Genomic DNA, 21507 nt, shown 5'->3' on the forward strand with positions numbered 1-21507 from the left:
TTTTTTTATTAGTAATTTGTCTTTTTTTTTCATTGACTATGTTTAGCGCAATGTGATTTTTGCTTCGCAAGTTTTTGCTTCGTAAGATTTTTCTTGATTTATTTTTTAAAGCATGAGTTTTGTTCCAAATAAAAAGTTTTTACTACAACTGAAACTTCACAAATTTGTAAATTTACCATGTCTTATTTTCTTTTGTTTTTTCCAACCCTTCAAACAGTTTCAGTTTGTTCTATCGACTTAGTCAACATATTTTGCGTACTTTCGAGAGCAAAATATATCTTTTTCCTATTAAGTGTTTCAGTTTGGATGGGTCGTAAAAACTTTTAAATTTTATGAATTTTTATGACAACAGATTGGTTCTCGGCTCAACTTGTTTCGTCCTAAAGTTTGTCGCGTTTGTTGCCGCTCGGTAAATGACTTCCATTTTTAATGGCTGTTTATGAACTTCATCCGATACAAATATGGTGTTTTGTAGCTGTAATTTTACAATTTTTGTTAAGTTTTTTTATTAGTAATTTGTCTTTTTTTTCATTGATTATGTTTAGCGCAATGTGATTTTTGCTTCGCAAGTTTTGCGAAGCTCCACTTTGCCTCTGTGTCAATGTTTTCAAATTTGATAAATTTTATGGAAAAAGGAAAATCCTTAAATGTTCTTAGAAGGGCTTTTATGTAATTACACTTGCGAGACAAGTGTAATCGGGAACTAGGCTTTTTCTCCGTTAACATTAACAACTTTTCTTACAAATTTGTAAGAAATGGAAATTGATTTGTTGAACCTGAATATTTTCCATGCTCCTTCTCGCCTAGAGTTCATGCGGTTGCCTTTGCGCCCTAAGGTTAGAGTTGGAGTGTCGGCCAGACCATGTTTTTTTCATTGAACGATTTTGCCGAGTAAAATTGAATTGCTAGCTAGACTTTCGTTTGTCTGCTTAATTTTTGCCAGCTTAATTTCCGAATCATGGATATTTTTCTTTAAACACTTATGACTACAGTTGTCAGTCTTCCTGTTATTTTTTCAATTTCCCAATTCATATTTTGATTAATTTTTCTCCTATTTTTTTACGATTCGGTTTCGATTCATGTTTATGGTATAGCATACGTCTTAGTCAATTTGTACTGTGTTGATGTGTTGATTGAAGGGCGCAAATGGATTATAATTTATTCAAATTATTCAGTTCGTTTGTGCTGTAAAAGTTAGTTGTAATTTTCGGCGCATTGTCCTGTAACTACCTTTATTTTGGCCTAAAGGTTAATATTAAAAGCTTTTTTAATGCGGGTATTTTCGTTTTGCGACAGTTTTTCTGAGATTGAGTCGTTTTTGCAATTTTATTTTTTCATTGACAATTTTTCAACTGCCTGTTGGCTATATTTTGACTTCTAGTTTTTGGACTAATCAAGAAATTTACCCGTTCATATGTATCAGTCAAATATTAGAGTTAATCTTCTGATAACTAATTTTGACGCTAAGGCTAGTGCCCCTCGCTTAATAAGAAACAGATTTATTTGAGGAAAAAATAGATTTTTTTTCTATTATCTGTGGTCTTAACGATCCAGGTAAGTTTTCATGTACGCCGTTTTTTAACTTTTCAGTTCATTTGTTAAAAGAAGTTCTACATTCGGACCCGTATTACTGATCAATAATTAAAGCAATCAATATTTTCAGATTTTTACGCACCTACTTTTTGACACATCAAAATTTTTTTTTTGGCTGTTTTGGCTTTTGATTGATGATTGGCAAGGTACGATATATTCAGTGAAACAAATTCAAAAATAAAAACTGGTCCTTACTTAAAAACCGACCTGTTGTTTGCATTGTAATAATATCAAAAATGCCAAATAATCGTGAAAGAAGTTGTTTCTCGAATGGAAGATGAATACATCAAGTCTCTTGAAGTATACATCAGGTCAAAACTGACACTTTGAAATTTGTTTTCCGCGTTCCAAGTTTGCTGACAAAAACAGTTCCTTTAAAAAAACGGAATGACTTGTTTTCAAGTACATTGATATAGTATGCGTTATTGGAGTACGTATCTTTTCCATTGTGATTGTTTTTTTATTGAAAACAAAAAATGTGTTTTTAATGCTCGCAATGATTATTAAAAGTGGAAAAAATGTTACAGAAAAAATTGACGGCAGGAAATGCTTCAAATTGAGATTTATTAAAAGTTGCCGATAAAATGGAAAGGAGTTTTCATCAGATGGGAAAGGGAAATTGAAATCATAACCATGCCGTTTAAATTGTTTTTTTTTATCTGAAATCAATCACACTGCGACTCCACTTTTTCATCGTTTGGTTTTTTCATGCAGTTAAGTGATATATGATCTATTGCATAGTTCTGTTTTCGATGGCCTTGCTATTGTTAGTTTTAAAAGATTTGTAGTATAAATAGGTAAACGTTGAGGCAGGCAGTGAACTGCGCTTACTTTTAAAACATACATTTTCTTCGAGCTGAAGTTCATTTGATGATGCAAATGGTTTGCTGACGTGGACCAATCAGAAGGCAGCAAATTATTTCTTACCACATAATAGAACTTAGAATTTGAAACAATGCTTCTTTCAGATATTAGTAGCAACATCTTCATCGACATTCAAACACTTCCAAGGGTGTAAAATGCCGAACATAGGAGGACTTGTTTCCTCTTTAAGACCCGTTGCTCGTTACTGGGTCGTCCTACTAACCACGTTTGCCTGTTCATCAGTCGTGGTATGGAATGCATTTCTACAGAAACAGCAATTCTACCCTTCCGTTGTGTACTTATCCAAATCTACCATTAGTATTGCGGTTATACATGTGCAGGCGTTTGTGTTGGCACTGATCGCAGCGAAGATTCTCTGCTTTATTTTTTTTGGAACCCTGAGAGAAACGGAAGTTGAGCATTTAATTGAGAAAGGTTGGTACGTGCTGACCGAAACATGCCTTGCATTTACGGTTTTCAGGGACGATTTTTCGTCGAGGTTTGTTGCCATGTTTACGGTTCTACTAGTTGCTAAATGTTTCCATTGGCTTCTCGAAGACCGAATCGATTTGATGGAACGAAGTTTGAGTATAAATTGGAAGTTTCACGTTCGGGTCGTGACCTTGATAACCATTCTCTCGCTTTTCGATGTGTTTTTCATAAGGATGGCCTACAATTTTACAGTCTCGAAAGGTGCCAGTGCCCAACTGGTTTTTGGATTCGAGTACTCAATCCTACTTGTCAGTACCTGGATGATAGCGATGAAATATATGGTCCATGTTATTGACATGGGAACCCAAAGTAGCTTGGAAAACAAAGCAGCTGTGTTTCTTTATATGGAATTGGTTGCAAATGGGATCAAAGTTGTTATTTATTCTGTGTTTCTATTTATAATGGTAGTCATCCACACTTTCCCACTCTTTGCTATCAGACCTATGTATTTGTCGCTCAAGGCGTTCAGAAAGGCTTGTTACGATGTGATTATGTCACGAAGAGCTATTCGGTATTTGAACACGATGTTTACAGACGCGACAGCTGAAGATTTGACTGACAATCTGTGTGCGGTTTGCAGAGAAGAAATGAGCACAAACCTCAAGAAGTTACCATGTGGTCATGTATTTCACACTCACTGTTTGCGCTCCTGGTTCCAACGTCAGCAAACATGTCCTACCTGCAGAATTGACATTTTGAGACACGAAAGTGTTGTTATGAACTTGAGAGTAAATAACAACAACAATAATAATAATAACGCGAATAATATTAACAATTTGAGAGCCCGAATTAATTTGATTCGAGGTCAAACAGGAGCGGCTGCAGGTGTATCCAACGAAGGAATTCAAGGAACCCGAACCGGATCCTCGGCAATGTCGCCTCCCGATTACGCCTCGTCATCGAACGCCAACGCTCGAATGCAATTCACTCCTGGTTTTGGTCCCTTCATCGCACCCCCAGCTTTTACCCCTCTGCCTGACCTTTCAAGTGTGCTACAGGGAATGTCATTGGATGAGCTCAATCAGATGGAAGGAAATCAGAGACGCAACGTGCAAGCGAGAATCGAATGTCTATCTCAAATTCAAGTTTTACTAGACGCGGCCGTTACGCAAATGAACCAGTATTCAGCAATAGTGTCTAGACTAGAAAATCCAAGCGAGATATCAGTGAAAACGACCAGCGAATCTTCAAGTAGCTCGGGTAGGGGAAAAACCAAAACTGAAACATCCGCAACAGCCACTGGAAAAATAGAGAAAGAAAAGCCAACGAGTTCGAAATCTTCGGTCGAGACAGTCGGTACAGCTTCGGGCGATTCTGTACAAAATTCGGGAATCAAAAGTGCTGAAGGAAGCACAGCGTGAATTGATTCAAAAATGTCCAAATATAGTAGTGTTGCGGGGAGATAGAGTAGATGTCGTGACTGTTAATAAAACTTTAAAGACAGGACTGGATTTGAGTTATAATGAAAGTATAATTTTACGTGTTCGGTTCAAATGCAATTTTGTTCAGGAATTGATTACTATTGGTATTGTATATATTGAAATTACATTATAGCGGTCCAATTAAAAGAGTTTTCTTGTTTACTTTTATCACAAATAATTGTTGAAAACTGAATCGACAGGTAGACGAAATTTTTTTTTATATATCAGGTACCCAGATTCGAATTTTTGGTCTCGAAAACTTTCTATTCCGGTATCTGTATCTAATATATCTAATTAGTTGGAAAAAAGCATACAACTATCTTTCCTCAAATTCATATCTTGATTTGCTTTTTTCAAATCTGAATAAAAAGCTGCGATTTTTCGACCTGTCTGGAATTATATTTGTCTGCGAAGCAGAGACCTTGAGTACTGCTCGGTAGAAGTGTAGTTTAATACGTGTTATTTTCCATTTTGTTGCCTTATAAAACTTGAAATAGATTTGGCCTTGTATATTATTTACACTGTTTTGACCCACTCATAATGACTGCAGTTTCGGAAATTTAAGTTACTCCTGAAACAGAAAATGTTTCTCTTCAGCTGTAGTTTGAGTGAGGTTACTTTCGCCAGTTACTTGGATAAACTACATAAATATAAGGCTGCATTCTCAAATGCTTCGAAGAATAGGCAAACATTGAGGTTGAAGAGTTTAAAGCGTAGCATTGGCTGACATTTCGATTAGAATTTGTTCGAAATTGTTGACTCAAGAAGTGTTTATTCTGAGATGCCTAATTTGACGCTTAGTCACTATGGCTTTTATTTAACACTGTTTGACACAAGTGCTTATGCCGGTGACCCACAGAAAGAATCGGCTGCTGCTGCAATCTACACAGGTAAGTGTTACTCATTAAAAAAAGACACACCTTTGGTAAGGGAATTAAATAGTTAATGTTTTCAAAAAGTAAACGTCGATTCTTTCATGAACAAAGGCAGATCAGAGATCTTCAAGTAAAATTTTAAGCAAATAAAAACCCTGGAGTATCTTTCAGTTCTGCGTTTTCGACTAGTGAGAAATTTTAATAATTATCGATGTACCATGTATGTCTAATCAGAAAAACAACTTATCAAATGACTAAGAAAAGAAGTGCATTGTCAACGAAATGATTTTGAAAATGAGGAGGAACTTGGTCTTCGGGTGTGCTATAGTTTTTTGTTTTGACTTTTGAAAAGTCATGAACGTATTGAATACTCTTAAATAGGTCTTATTGATTTTTTGTTTTGTTTCCAGGAAAAATTTTTCACGCTCAAATTTGATTATCCGAAGTTTGACGTATGATTTAAAGTTCACTTCATTTCCTTGATTGAAGACAAACTCCACTATCAAACAAAAAACGTAATCAACTCCTAGTTTCGAATTTGTGATTTAGTTTTCAGATTTGGCAGCGGAATAAGGAATAAATAATTTAACTATTGATCAAGTTTTCTCTAAATTAATTAAATTTAGCAAAAAAAGTTGGCTATGGTTTTTTTCCACGGAAAATTGCGTACCACGAAAAGCAAGAATGGATTGATTGATATGCCATATCAAAGCCTTCTCAGTGGTGTTCCATAAAAGAGCAGAAAAAAAACGGTTTGATTTATTGATTTTTTGGCTAATTTTCAGCAAATAAGGCAACGGAGCAGGCTTTCAATAGCAGAATAAGCTTTTATTGAAGCCGCGAGAATTTATTTTTAGGCTAGGAAGTTTTTAATGGTTTATTAGCGCTTTCATGCAAACGAAAAAAAAACAAAGATTTCAATTTAAAAAATGTTGCAGAAATTTGATTGATATAAACAGGATTTTTTTTGGTTTTTATTGTTTATCTTTCAACTTTTGGTTCTTTTAAAGATTTGGTGTCGAGTGTGCCCAATTTACTATTAATATCGGATATGCCTAATTTCTAGGCTTTTTTCATTTCGACTTGTCTAACCACGGATAAAAACGACAATTTGATCAAAAAACAAAATAAATGCAATAGTTTTCTATCGTTGTGGTCAGAAACTTTGAAGCTACTGGCACAGCAACCGGCTATCCTTGTTGTATATTACAGTACATCAGTCTTTGTATTTAATCAAATATTAGAAAATTGTTTTTGATATCTTTGGCTTTGCTAATTTGCGTAATGTTTTCCCTGCAAATGGTCGAACGTTTGCGGTTACTAGAATAACTTAGAAAAAGATATTTTTTTCCAATAAGAAACCTGAAGTGTTTCGATGACGAGAAAAATTGTTTTTAGACACCTAGACTCGGTTATTGTCAGACTTAACTAAGTCACTGGTATCTTTCGAAAAAAAAACGATTACGGAATAAACAAATACGATCAAGCAATAACTTTTTTGTAGCAATTTTGACCTGCATATTGCACTTGAACTTCGCTATCTAAATTTTAAATAATCAGTTTGCTAAAACCAGTTTTCAGGTAGTATTTTACAGTAATTAATACCAGCTCGTATTGTTTAAGTGTTCGTGTCATCGATTGACTCTTCTTAACTCATTCAATCGATGCTATGCAAACTTCAAAAAGATTCATTGCGCAAATTGACCATTAAATAATCCAAAATTAGGCCAAAAAATGATTGCCCTGACAAACCGCAGGTTCGGTTTATTCAATTGAGAATAGGTAAGGATTTGGTCTGAATGCGAAAATAAGTCGACAGAAAAATTTTTCATTACTTTTCAACGAACAAAAAATGGCAAAAAAATGGAAAGGTGTAGTCAAGCGAGGAACAAAAAAGTTTCTGGAAAAAAAGCAAATCGAAAAGGTTATTTCCTCCAAAAATTCTATGCCTAGTTTGCAAAAAAAGTATCAGTTTTATTGCAATTTTTTATCATTGAAACAATCAAACAAATCGATTGCTCGTGTTATTGATCAACTGTTATTAAGTACAGTCGATCGATGCTATGCTAACTACAATATGATTTGTTTTTTAAATCTGAATATGAATTAAATAAGTCTGATAAACCAAATCGCATATCTCAATTGAAACCAAATTGATTTAAATCGCCCCTGGTGCTTTCAGAGGACGAATGAAATCGTGCATTACTTGTTCCAAATTGGTCAACAAGGCAACTTTCAAAGACCGATAACTAACAAAAAATGGCTGCTATGAAATATAGTTGTGTGAGCTTTACACTCAGGTTTTCAATGACCTTCGGATGATTAAGCTTTCGAATAGCCTTTTTTGGATTAACTATTTGTTTAACAGGGTTACTTGAATCTTTTGGTGTCCTAATTCACAATGAATTCAAATTTTTAGACAAATGTGGAAGACTTAGTCTGGAGGTAACGAATACGCTTGTGACAACAAAAGTCCTGGGTGGGAATCTGAATAGGGACTGTTTTTTTTAAACGAGAAATATTCAGTTTCAGAAAATTTGTCGCTTTATTATTTGTCTGCTTGAATTTTGTCGACTTAGTTGCCACATCTTAGAATTTTTTGCTTTATGCAGTTTCCGTTTTGTTGCTTTTTATGTTTTCATTTACTCTTTCAATCTTTAATTCTACTAGCTTTGACATCGTTTACTTTCTTTTTCGTTTTTTGCTGTAAATTTTTTCGGCTTTAATGATTTTGGCTTCTATTTTATCGGCATACTAACCTAATTTTGGCTCGTTTGAGTGAAAAATAATTTGCATGCTTTGCTCCGGTTGGAACAAAACGTTGAAAATTTCATAATATTATTTAAAGTTGAAAGTTTTTCACGACAAAAATTTAATTTTTGCTCAATATTTATTTTTGAAATTTCATTAGACGCTAATGAATGTGTTTCTGGACGTGTTTTTTTTGCAAATAAACCTTCATTACAAACCTGCTAGCTTGCAATGCAGTTTTTGTGGTATCGCTTTGCCCGTGTTTATAATATTGAACCTTAACATCGTTCAGTTTCATTATTAATTGGCCTAGGGGTAAAACTGTTGCCTTTCCAGCCTAAGGTCTAGGATTCGCATCTCGACTTGACGTCGTTTTTTTTCAGTTTGCATGCAATGGAAAAAATTATTCGGTTAAAATTGATTTGTCGGATTTTCGTTCGTCCGATATAATTTTTTATTTTAAATTGCTATATCTGGGACTTTGCTTCTGCTGAAATCAACTTTTCTTTTATTGCCAGTGCAAGTGTTGTTCATTCTAGTTTCAGCGAAGAACTTGAAGGTTTTTAATTTTTTTCTTAAAATCAATTTTTTTTCGGTGCAACTGTTGTCTGCTTAAAGTCTGTCGGCTGTTTTACTGATTTTTACTCTGCGGTAAGCAAGTTTCGTTATAGTTGCAAGTTTAAGTGTTGTTCATGGTAGTATGGGGCTTACAACTTGAAGATTTTTTTTTAAATAATCATTTTTTTTTCGTATCAACTTGTGTTTGCTCGAAGATTGTCGACTTTGTTGACTCTTTGTAAGTTTTGCTCTGTTGCTAATTTAATATTCAAGATTTTGGGATTTTGACTGAAAATAGTTTCTATCGAGACATTTCGAGAAATTTAAAATTTTGGTTATCCTTTTATTGTATTTTTTTATAAATTTTAATTTTTTTTTCGACTTCTTGTGTTTTTTATAATTTTGTTGCATTGCAAAGATTGCAAAGCTTCGCTTTGCCTCTATGTACAAAAATTTGTCAATAATGGCAAGTTAAAAGATTTAAGTTTGCCGGCGGAAAAGCATTCCTAAGAAATGTGTTCTATAATACGGAGTTAAATTCAAATAACTTGAAACTTAAAATCAAAATTTAAAAAAATAGTATAGACTCAGTTTGAAGTGATAGAAATCTAAGGCTTGTTTGTCCTTATTTTTTAACTTAAAATAACGGAATTTAGAATCAGGAAAAGTTTTACTGTATGTTCAGTCTCTATTTTACTTTTTTGCGGTTTGACTTGATTTTTTTTAAGTCCAGCTTATATCCTTTGTTTAGAGGAAAGCAACATCCACTAAAGGCAAGACAAAATTAACCATTGAACAGCAAAAGTGTAAAGGTCACGAAACACGTGATCATCTTCTAGTTTCAAAAGTGAAGTTGGGTTAATTTGATAATTTTACCAAAAATGTTGATCATAAATATTTCTAGAAAATCGAAAAATTGAAGGGCATCTAATTTTTTTCTGTAAAATTCGCAAGTTGAGATTTTAAAAAAACAAGGCAGTTTTTTTTCTGTTTACTTGCATTCATTGATTCTTTTCCAAATGTCTATTTGCTATGTTCTTGTTTTTCAGACTAATTAGTTTTCAGACTGGAATTTTAAAGTGAGCTTCCAATCTAACTCGTCTTGAATTTAGTCAAAATTTCATTTGTTTTCTTTTTTTTGGTTTATTAGGCAATTCAGTCTCCGCTCATTAACTAAAATAAAAACAATAAAGTTTAAAGTAATATAATAAATGTTTCAAAAAGTTAAAAACAACTTTTTATTATTCTTTTTTCTTATTTTTTTTCTTCCAAATTTTGTTATACAAACTAGCGAGGTAAAAACATTCTATGCTACCTGCACAGCAACTGTTTGTCTTTTTGTTACTAAAAATTGATAAGCGAGTGCAATAAGATTTTGTGCTATTTGTTCAGCGACCGGGACTCTTTTGATTTTTAGTCCAGATTTTTTGCCACGTTTTCTTGAAATCGTACTTAAAATTAATTAAAGAGCAAATTTTTTTTCTCCAGAATGGAAGCCAGTCAAGTTTTCATACTCCGACCTTGGCTACAAATCAGACGCAGAGAGAGACGATGACGTAGGAGTGACGTCATTATCAGTATCCAATAAGGAACAGCAGGAGCAAGAGAGGAGTTTGAAATGCAGAGAAGTGTCTTTAGAAGTGGTTGAAACGGCAATTAAAGAACAACTGTCCATTGTTAGACAGGAGCTGGAGTTAGTTTTCATTTTATTATACTGTTTGGCTTGATCGTTTTTTCTCCCTCCCACAAATCTGCTACGACTGTGAGATATGTAGAATATTATTTCAAGGTTTTCCATTTTTCTAAACAAATTAACGGAAGTAAAAACTTTCGGAGTCATTTATTTCATAAAGTTCTGCGCATCTTTGATTCTGGAACCAGTTTTGTTTCTTGGGTAGTTTTCTTACTGCTCGTATTAAAATATTCGATGGTTCATTAATCAATCAGTTCTCAGAGCGTAAAAGAGCTCTCAGAAACCCTAAAAATGCCATCTAATCTTAGACGCCACATCCTAAGTGTCGTCTAGAATTTGTTGACTGCATTAGTTTTCTGCAAAAGGCAGATTTTGAACAAGCAGAGTAATTGTTGAGCTTATCTTATTGTTTGCAGTGAGTTCAAAGTGTGTGCACATGCGTCTGATGACATTGCAGTCACACTCCTCGCTCTATCTCTTCAGTTCCACTCCATGGAACCATTAGTCGACTTCTTCAAAGAGGTATGTAGAAGTGATTATGACTCGTCTGCTGTCCCCCACCAGGAATTTTTTTTATAATAGTTCTTGTTTCCATGGCCCAGTTGTCAATGAATTTGACCAGCTGATTAATTTGCCTTTTGTTTTCATAGCACTTCTATATGATTATCTTATTCGATCAGTTTTGGGATGGTTGATTTTTGTTTTCATAATTCAATTGTCACGTAAATTGAAAATTGGCCTGCCAGTTTTGGGGCACAAATACAATGAAAAATTTGCGTGCCCTAAAATCTCAAGAAAAACAGCATTTTAATGTAACTGAAATCTTTCATACTTACATTTAAAGGGACCCATTTACCATATATGTACCTTTTTGACTGATTGCAAGATTTTTTCACAGACAAAATCAGTTTTTCTCAAATCAGTTTTTCTCAAATCAGTTTTTGCTCTAATCAGTTTTCCTCTCTTGGAATCCTTGTCTTCGATGATTGAAACTTATTTCTTTGATGATGATATATTTCAAATTTTCAAAGTTACTACAAAATTAATTCAAAGTTTCAAAATTATTGGCATAGCAATGTATATCATGGTGAAAATATTTTATTGGAGCAAAGATTTTGACAACATTTTCTTGATGAGTTTTAAATCGCCGAGATAAAAAAAGTTTTGGGTTTTTATTGCAGCTGTTGACTAACCTGGAGTACAATGGCTTGCTGTTGAGTCCCACTCTGAAGAACCTGACCGCCAATGCCGCCTGCTTACACGTTTTACAATCCATGCTCAACTACATCATGGTAAGAGTGTGTCTTTCTCATTGACTAGTTAACAAAGCATTTAAAATTGAATTTTTTGTTGGATAGTCAATTTGATTATGCACTTTAATCACAAGTATCCCAGTTTTCCAAAAAAAATTTAGAAGGTGGGTTCGACGCTTCCTTCTCAGGGTTTTGACCCCTCTACCCAAAAGGAGACACTTCGGTACTATATTTTATGACATTCATTTCTAGTAGATGACGCGTAAATTTTTCTGAAAAAGCCTTCAAAGTTCTATTTTTAACTAGCCATTAATGAAGAAACTTTTTATACCATCTAAAGAATAAGAATATCAATTTTTTGAGCTCAAATAGAAAAATCTCTGACCAGTGAAAGTTTTCGTGAAGTTATGAGGGTGTCAAAGTTGCCAATTTCGGAGAATATACTTGCGATATATTTCGTGCTATTATTGCAAAACCTGTGATTCAACCCGGCTCAGAAGTAGTTCCAAAAACAATTGAGACCAGCTATTTAGCAAAAGAGCTCACGAGCTATGGTGGTCCTCGAGCATCTTAGCTTTCGACTGATAGGCTGAGTCGTAACCTTATCACCACCGCTTTACGCAGCATGTGTATAGGGTGATAAAAAACTTATTTGATTTGATATTTATCTTGTAAAATCATTCATAGCATTAATTTCAGGTTTTTGTGATATTGGGTGAAGAAAATAGACAATGATTTTTTTGCTGGTTTTTCAGCTGTGGGTATTTTTCAGCACAGCAATTTGTCTCGATTGGTTTCTCTTTTCCTTTTCTCTAACTTGACTTTGAAATCATTTTGACTAAGTATGCGCTGAGCAAATGTGACTACAAATGAAAAAAAAAATTTCATTTTGTTTTGCAATGAAACCAGGTGAAATGAATTTTTGAACTAAAAAATCACTAGTGAGGGGAAAAGCAAAGAAGCATTTTAGCCTTGACTCTTAAACGACAATTTCGTTGGAGCATTCAGTGATTGAATGCGTAATACGACAACTCGCAATAAAAAAGACTCGCAACAAAAAACAAACTCGCATTATTTCATTTGCAACAAAATATAGCTTTTTGATTAAAAAACCACTAACGCCAAACATTACTGCTTGGAACGCGATTGATGTATCAGTCGTGCCTAGTAAGCTTAGCGGAGCGAAGCAGAACGAGCTTTCGATACTTACCAAGACCGCTTTATTTACTAACTTAGCGAGTGGTCGCTGTCCTTTAACTTATTTAGTTGTGTTTTGTTGCAAGTTGCCCTTGACTGCAAAATGTCGCTGTACTGATTGCATGAGCTAATTAGTGCATGTGCAAATATTTATGACAACTGGAACGCTTAACCAGACAAATTTTTGGTGTAAAATTTTTTGGGAAAAAACTGGTCTTTTCCGATTCATATGCCTCTTGTACAATTAGAATGGAGGCGGAGCAAAAAGTAGAATGGTCCAAGTGTAAAATGGGTCCAAGAGCAGAAAAACAGAAAAATATTGACTTTTATTGTTTTATACAGGCCAATTGATAAAGCGATTATTATAATCTTCAATAATAACACGAAAATGAATAAATTATGCATGAATTGGAAAATTTCATTATTTTATTGATTGATTTTTTCTCAAATTATGCGTACACTAGTCGTTTCTTTGGTAATATTGACTATTCTTATAATTAATATACCGATTAGCTTATAAAAGTTGATATTTTCTGTTTTATGGTCTTGGTCCCGTTCTGCTCGTAGACCATTCTGCGTAATGACTGACCACTAATTAGAACATATAGTTGCCTCCCGCATTAAAAAAAAAGTGAAAACGAATCGATTACAATGGATTTTCGTGGTCTAAAATGTTGTAAATACAATTGATTCCCATGTTACGTTCTGACAATAAAATTGGACTAAAAATGGATTTAAATCCATTTTTTCTCGCCAAAACAAAATACATTATAATGCATTTGGAATCCATTATAATGGATTTTATAATAACTAGGAAATCACATTAAAATGTTTTTTTTCCACTTGATTTTTGTTTCGCGTGCAAAATATTGCAAGAATTTTTGCATTTATCAAGTGAGTTATGCGGGAACTTTGCAAAGCGAGTGTACTGCCTAATCCATTTCTAAACCTAAGCTCAAATTGCAAAAAGATTCCGTTAAGCTCTCCCCTTAACCAATGTTTACCCCTAACGTTTGCCCCTTTGCTCCCCTTCAATCCCCCTAATGTTTGCCCCTTTGCTTTCACCCCCCTCCCCCACCTGAACGCCCTCCCCCCACCTGAACAACCCCCACCACCTGAACAACCGCCCCCCCCCGCCTGAATTCATCCCGCCCACTGAACCCCCCTCCCCAAAAAAAAAAAAAAAGTTACCGAAGGTAGTCAGAAAAAAACTAAATTGAACAACAGGCAACCAACGTAACCAACTTTAGTTTAAAACGTAGAAAAGGCTTTATGTGCGTTAAAACTCGCATCTCAGTAAAGTGGGAAAAAATCGATTATAATTTAGTTTCATTGTCAGTGTCCACAAAAGTGAAAAAAAAAATCGATTATAAGGGATGAAAAGAGGATTTTGTTGCCTCGAACTCCAATGCGGGCTTATACTTAAGATACGGGAATTTGCACGTTGAAGCAATTGTTAAAAAAAGCTGATTTTTTCTTTTTGACTTAAAGTAAGAGTTGAGATGATTAGGTATGAATCCTTTCTAGATCTCACAAATTATTTATTGAAGCATGCGTTAGTTTTTTGCTTCGGCGTCTAACACTTGTTGCTAGGTGTTTTGAATAAAGTAACAAATAAATATGAATTGGGGCTGTTTTTCATCAGACTACATTTGGTCACCGAAATCATAATTTTCAACAAAAAACTGTTAGACTCCGATGGTTATATCAACTAGCTAGGTTCAAACTCAAGCACATATTTGCCTGCTATCTTTTTCGGAGAAGATTTGGGGGCTCAGCTTGGACTAGTTTACGCAAATTTCTGAGATTATTTTTAATTGCTAAAGTTTTTACGCAAAATATATATGCGTGGCAAGCAAATTTGAACTCCATTTTATTTCAAGTTGAATTGAAGCATGCTAATTGCTCAGAATTTTTTCGAAAATAAATTGACCGGTTAAACAACTTGTTTAATTTTTGGCTGGTTGCTTTTGATGGCATCATGCACGTAACACCCGAATTTCTTAGTTTCTCTTTTTTGTTTAATTGAACACACCCTGTCGGACATTCCGTAGTTAATCAACAATGATTTGGTGTTATTTAACTCATTCGCTCTAATTTTTTTTTATAACCGATGATAGTTTTTGGCTCATCGACAAATGTTTTTCGGTAATGAGCTACCGATAAACTATTTATGAATTATTCAACGATGAATCTGTGATTTTTTCAATGATGTAGCGCTGTGGTTTATAAATGTTTTGTTGCTTATTGATTTACTAATTAGGTTCCAAATAAAAACTTATGTTTTTCAAGTGATATTTTGTTTTCGCGCGATATATTGTTTTGGTATTTCAACATAACGAAAATAGCAAAAAAAAATTGATTGAAATGGGAATACATTAAAGCAAAGCCTGACTTTTTTTGGGAAAATTCATATTATTGCCTAGATCTAAAAACTGCAACAATTTTTTCATAACTTTTTTCTGGTTACATGGTACATAGCTTAACCAATAGTACTCAGTGTACCTAGAAGATTGTACTTAATGGAAAGTTCTCGGCGGCGCTGCAACAGGTTGTATTACCTTCTGCGCTTGATCAAATTGATGCTTATTCAGTGATAAGTTATCTATATTGTTGGATTTTTGCACAATTTGAAGCAAATTTATTATAGCAAAGAATTGATTTTTGTTCACTTTTTATTGATGAATCATCGTTGTATTTCAATGAGTATTACATGTTCAGCGAAGATCATCTATTGGAGATCAGTCTATGGGCAGCTGGCTATTTTGTGACTAAACGTTTTTTGGGGTACCGCAATTTTATCAAAATCATTTAACCAGAGTTTAGTACCTTTAAAAATTAGAATTTAGAAAATGTTATGAGATTTGGAACTAAAATTTTCTTTGAGCGCCATTGAGAAAAGTCAGACTGAAGGCATGGCTTAGATAATTTTTATTCTCAAAAATGCTGTTCAAGATCAGTCAATTAAAATGCGGAATTTTGTACACTCAATTTAGATATGTAGAAAGTATTAGTTTGGCACGAAAACGCTACAAACTGGCCAAACTAAAAAATCACAACGTTTCTTTAGTTTGGCACAAAAACTGACAGGAAATATCGAACTGCTTAGAGCGATGTAGTTACTGATATCTTACAAAATTTCTTTTTTCATACTCTATTCTCAGTTTATTTGGTCTAAGCTGATGAGTCCTTCTAAACATCAAAACTTAACAAGAAAAAATCCTGGTTGAAAGAGATTTTCATTTCTCACTCAAGGCATCTCGATATATTTAAATGGTATAGAAAAAACCAATGATATGCAGTGGCGTGGTAGAAGTGATTTGAGCAGTTTTAAAATCGAGTCCAGAACAGGAAAAGGTAGGTTGTTTCGCGGTTTCCAGAACAGAACCTTCTTTCCTGTGTTTTTTTTTGGGTTGGAATCATTGCCCAATTTCTTAAACAGTGTCGGAACTAGCTCAAAATTTGCAGGTTATTTTTATATTAACTCTCCTTAATAGTAAGATGAAATCAAATCACTAACAGTACTCGAACTAATCAGCACGCACTTTTATCGAAAGGCAGAAAAGGTTCTCAATGAAAGACGAATGTATTTCTCAAAAATCGACTTTTTTATTTGATAATTTCAGGACGAGACATTCAAAACCTGGTGCGATGTGCACAATATAAACAACCAACCATATCACTCGCGTCCATCCAGCCAATCACGTGGCTCCTTCATCAGTGCAGGCCCTCATTCCATAGCCCCCTCTGTGACGTCCTCTTTCTATGAGCAGCAGACTAGCAACTGGCTGACCGAGTGTGGCTATTATGAGATGTGGCAGGGGCAGGAGAAGACCAGTGGGGAGGATCTGATTGCGGAGCTTATGGGGATGATCAATGCGTGTGAACAGGAGATAAACGCAATCCGGAAGGTAATAAATTGCTATGTGAATCAAAAGTGTGCGCAGAATGTTTTCTAGATTTCAAAACGTTCCAGAAAACTATTCAAAATTGGAATAATTGCAATCTTTAATTAGAACTAGCTATGATTCATTTGATTTTAAGTGCTAATCGTGGGGGGCTATTCTCATGCGCAAAAAACTCGTGGGCAAAGGGCCGAAAATAAAATAAGCCGAAAGGCAATTTTTTAAAAGAATCATCTTCCATTCAATTGAAATAAATTAAATGAAGCAATATTTTGCATTTTTCATAACGAAACCCTTGACATATAAAATTTGTTCCAATTCGGCGGCGGTCAGTAAAAGTAAATTTCTGCCGTTTTATATTCGGTCAATATCAATTTTAAATCCATGGAAATGCTTAATTTATTTCAGATTTTCTCGTTTTCTTTCCAAAATTTAGAATACTGAAACCTGATCGGCTGATTTTTATTTTTGCGCATTCGCTCCTTCGCACATGAGGGATTCCACCCTAATGGTGTTTGCAATATTTTATCTGAAACCATCAGTTGAAAACAATTAAACATAATTTGGAACTTGAAAAAGCGATGGACTAACGGAAGCGGCAAAAGCTATGTGGCAAGACTAGTTTAGTTGCCATAGTGAAACAACCATGTAGAAGAATTTGCAGATTATTTGTGCTCGATTATTTGAAAACTTTTAGTCAGTCAATTTTGATATGTTGAGTTTCTATATGACGAGAAAAAAAAATTCAGTCCTTTCTGCACTCAAATTTTAAAAAGATATTTACGCATGATTATTCCGTGCTAAAAACGCGTAAGCGGCGACAAAACCCGCTCAAAAAATTCGTTTTTGAGTTGAAAAAATTATTTGGGCTAATTTATACGTTAATAGACGCTATATACATAATTTTGTACTTTACGTAGCAAATGGATTGAAAATTTGCAAAAAAAAATATTTGAAAAAATTATCAACATTTTTTTCCTAGACGTTAAAAAGCAGTCTGGGCATTCAAGTTTTCGTCCTAATACGAGCAGATTTTTTTAACTATGTTATGCAAATGTCGGTTTTTGTACGTGGAGATGATAAAACTACACAAACGCGTAAAAAGTTCGTAACTTAAGCATAGTCGGTCGACAACAGTTGTTTTCAAACAACGAATATCAAACAAAAAAAGAAAAATTCAAAAGCAACTCGAAGCAACAGAGAGAGATGATGTCGTAGGAGTGACGTCATTATCAGTATCCAATAAGGAACAGCAGGAGCAAGAGAGGAGTTTGAAATGCAGAGAAGTGTCTTTAGAAGTGGTTGAAACGGCAGTCAAAGAACAACTGTCCATTGTTAGACAAGAGCTGGAGTTAGTTTTCATTTTATTTTGCTGTTTGGCTCGATCGTTTTTTCTCCCTCCCACAAATCTGCTACGACTGTGAGATATGTAGAGAATTATTTCAAGGTTTTCCAATTTTCAAAACAAATTAACGGAAATAAAAACATTCGGAGTCATTTATTTCATAAAGTTTTGCGCATCTTTGACTCTGGAACCAGTTTTGTTTCTTGTGTAGTTTTCTTACTGCTCGTATAAAATGATCGATGGTTCATTAATCAATCAGTTCTCAGTGCGTAGTAGAGCTCTCAAAAACCCTTAAAATGCCATCGAATCTTAGACGCCACATCCTAAGTGTCGTCTAGAGTTTGTTGACTGCTTTAGTTTTCTGCAAGAGGCAGATTTTGAAGAAGCTGAGTAATTGTTGAGCTTATCTTATTGTTTGCAGTGAGTTCAAAGTGTGTGCACATGCGTTTGATGACATTGCAGTCACTCTCCTCGCTCTATCTCTTCAGTTCCACTCCATGGAACCATTAGTCGACTTCTTCAAAGAGGTATGTAGAAGTGGTTATGACTCGTCTGCTGTCCCCCATTTCAGAAATTTTTTTTTAATAATAGTTCTTGTTTCTATGGTCCAGTTGTCATAGAGTTTGGCCAGCTGATTAAATTGCCTTTCTATATGATTATCTTATTCGATCCTTTGGGATGGTTAATTTTTGTTTTCATAATCCAATTGTCATACAAATTGAAAATTGGCCTGCCAGTTGAGTATATTTACAAATACAATGAAAATATTGCGTGCCCTAAAATCTCAAGAAAAACAGCATTTTGATGTAACTGATAGTGCCATCTTTCATACTTAGATTTACAGGGATCCATTTACCATACATGTATCTGCTTGACTGATTGCTAGATTTTTTCCCAGACAAAATCAGTTTTTCTCAAATCAGTTTTCCTCTCTTGGAATCCTTATCTTCGATGATTGAAACTTATTTCTTTGATGACGATTAATTTCAGCTTTTCAAAGTTACTACAAAATTAATTCAAAGTTTCAAAATTATTGGCATAGCAATGTGTATCATGATGAAAATATTTTAATGTAGCAAAGATTTTGACAACATTTTCTTTAGTTTTAAATCGCCGAGATAAAAAAAGTTTTGGGTTTTTATTGCAGCTGTTGACTAACCTGGAGTACAATGGCTTGCTGTTGAGTCCCACTCTGAAGAACCTGACCGCCAATGCCGCCTGCTTACACGTTTTACAATCCATGCTCAACTACATCATGGTAAGAGTGTGTCTTTCTCATTGACTAGTTAACAAAGCATTTAAAATTGAATTTTTTGTTGGATAGTCAATTTGATTATGCACTTTAATCACAAGTATCCCAGATTTCCAAAAAAAATTTAGAAGGTGGGTTCGACGCTTCCTTCTCAGGGTTTTGACCCCTCTACCCAAAAGGAGACACTTCGGTACTATATTTTATGACATTCATTTCTAGTAGATGACGCGTAAATTTTTCTGAAAAAGCCTTCAAAGTTCTATTTTTAACTAGCCATTAATGAAGAAACTTTTTATACCATCTAAAGAATAAGAATATCAATTTTTTGAGCTCAAATAGAAAAATCTCTGACCAGTGAAAGTTTTCGTGAAGTTATGAGGGTGTCAAAGTTGCCAATTTCGGAGAATATACTTGCGATATATTTCGTGCTATTATTGCAAAACCTGTGATTCAACCCGGCTCAGAAGTAGTTCCAAAAACAATTGAGACCAGCTATTTAGCAAAAGAGCTCACGAGCTATGGTGGTCCTCGAGCATCTTAGCTTTCGACTGATAGGCTGAGTCGTAACCTTATCACCACCGCTTTACGCAGCATGTGTATAGGGTGATAAAAAACTTATTTGATTTGATATTTATCTTGTAAAATCATTCATAGCATTAATTTCAGGTTTTTGTGATATTGGGTGAAGAAAATAGACAATGATTTTTTTGCTGGTTTTTCAGCTGTGGGTATTTTTCAGCACAGCAATTTGTCTCGATTGGTTTCTCTTTTCCTTTTCTCTAACTTGACTTTGAAATCATTTTGACTAAGTATGCGCTGAGCAAATGTGACTACAAATGAAAAAAAAAATTTCATTTTGTTTTGCAATGAAACCAGGTGAAATGAATTTTTGAACTAAAAAATCACTAGTGAGGGGAAAAGCAAAGAAGCATTTTAGCCTTGACTCTTAAACGACAATTTCGTTGGAGCATTCAGTGATTGAATGCGTAATACGACAACTCGCAATAAAAAAGACTCGCAACAAAAAACAAACTCGCATTATTTCATTTGCAACAAAATATAGCTTTTTGATTAAAAAACCACTAACGCCAAACATTACTGCTTGGAACGCGATTGATGTATCAGTCGTGCCTAGTAAGCTTAGCGGAGCGAAGCAGAACGAGCTTTCGATACTTACCAAGACCGCTTTATTTACTAACTTAGCGAGTGGTCGCTGTCCTTTAACTTATTTAGTTGTGTTTTGTTGCAAGTTGCCCTTGACTGCAAAATGTCGCTGTACTGATTGCATGAGCTAATTAGTGCATGTGCAAATATTTATGACAACTGGAACGCTTAACCAGACAAATTTTTGGTGTAAAATTTTTTGGGAAAAAACTGGTCTTTTCCGATTCATATGCCTCTTGTACAATTAGAATGGAGGCGGAGCAAAAAGTAGAATGGTCCAAGTGTAAAATGGGTCCAAGAGCAGAAAAACAGAAAAATATTGACTTTTATTGTTTTATACAGGCCAATTGATAAAGCGATTATTATAATCTTCAATAATAACACGAAAATGAATAAATTATGCATGAATTGGAAAATTTCATTATTTTATTGATTGATTTTTTCTCAAATTATGCGTACACTAGTCGTTTCTTTGGTAATATTGACTATTCTTATAATTAATATACCGATTAGCTTATAAAAGTTGATATTTTCTGTTTTATGGTCTTGGTCCCGTTCTGCTCGTAGACCATTCTGCGTAATGACTGACCACTAATTAGAATATATAGTTGCCTCCCGCATTAAAAAAAAAGTGAAAACGAATCGATTACAATGGATTTTCGTGGTCTAAAATGTTGTAAATACAATTGATTCCCATGTTACGTTCTGACAATAAAATTGGACTAAAAATGGATTTAAATCCATTTTTTCTCGCCAAAACAAAATACATTATAATGCATTTGGAATCCATTATAATGGATTTTATAATAACTAGGAAATCACATTAAAATGTTTTTTTTTCCACTTGATTTTTGTTTCGCGCGTCGTGCAAAATATTGCAAGAATTTTTGCATTTATCAAGTGAGTTATGCGGGAACTTTGCAAAGCGAGTGTACTGCCTAATCCATTTCTAAACCTAAGCTCAAATTGCAAAAAGATTCCGTTAAGCTCTCCCCTTAACCAATGTTTACCCCTAACGTTTGCCCCTTTGCTCCCCTTCAATCCCCCTAATGTTTGCCCCTTTGCTTCCACCCCCCTCCCCCACCTGAACGCCCTCCCCCCACCTGAACAACCCCCACCACCTGAACAACCGCCCCCCCCCCCC

The 21507-nt window shown here is 34.5% G+C and overlaps 2 protein-coding genes across 2 annotated transcripts in view; both read left to right on the forward strand.

Annotated features, from left to right (window-relative positions):
• The first annotated feature begins 2317 nt into the window (after positions 1–2317).
• Positions 2318–4532, forward strand: LOC134847652 (E3 ubiquitin-protein ligase synoviolin B-like). The gene has a single exon (XM_063864806.1). It carries the CDS (start codon positions 2613–2615, stop codon positions 4308–4310), a length of 1698 nt encoding a protein of 565 aa, XP_063720876.1. The 5' UTR covers positions 2318–2612; the 3' UTR covers positions 4311–4532.
• A 210-nt stretch (positions 4533–4742) lies between these two features.
• Positions 4743–21507, forward strand: part of LOC134848716 (uncharacterized) — a 30702-nt gene continuing 13937 nt past the window's right edge. Inside the window, exons 1-8 of the mRNA XM_063866231.1 lie at positions 4743–5260; positions 10043–10247; positions 10664–10769; positions 11429–11539; positions 16324–16608; positions 17787–17953; positions 18369–18474; positions 19095–19205. Of these exons, the coding sequence (XP_063722301.1) occupies positions 5152–5260; positions 10043–10247; positions 10664–10769; positions 11429–11539; positions 16324–16608; positions 17787–17953; positions 18369–18474; positions 19095–19205 (1200 nt within the window). The 5' untranslated portion in view covers positions 4743–5151. The remainder of the gene's footprint in view (positions 5261–10042; positions 10248–10663; positions 10770–11428; positions 11540–16323; positions 16609–17786; positions 17954–18368; positions 18475–19094; positions 19206–21507) is intronic.

This window comes from Symsagittifera roscoffensis, chromosome 6 (genome assembly GCF_963678635.1).
Source record: "Symsagittifera roscoffensis chromosome 6, txSymRosc1.1, whole genome shotgun sequence".
Taxonomy (NCBI): Eukaryota; Metazoa; Xenacoelomorpha; order Acoela; family Convolutidae; genus Symsagittifera; species Symsagittifera roscoffensis.

What these genes read in the sequence shown, in the direction of transcription:
- LOC134847652 (XM_063864806.1), top strand. Translation starts at nt 2,613, where the DNA reads ATGCCGAACATAGGAGGACTTGTTTCCTCTTTAAGACCCGTTGCTCGT.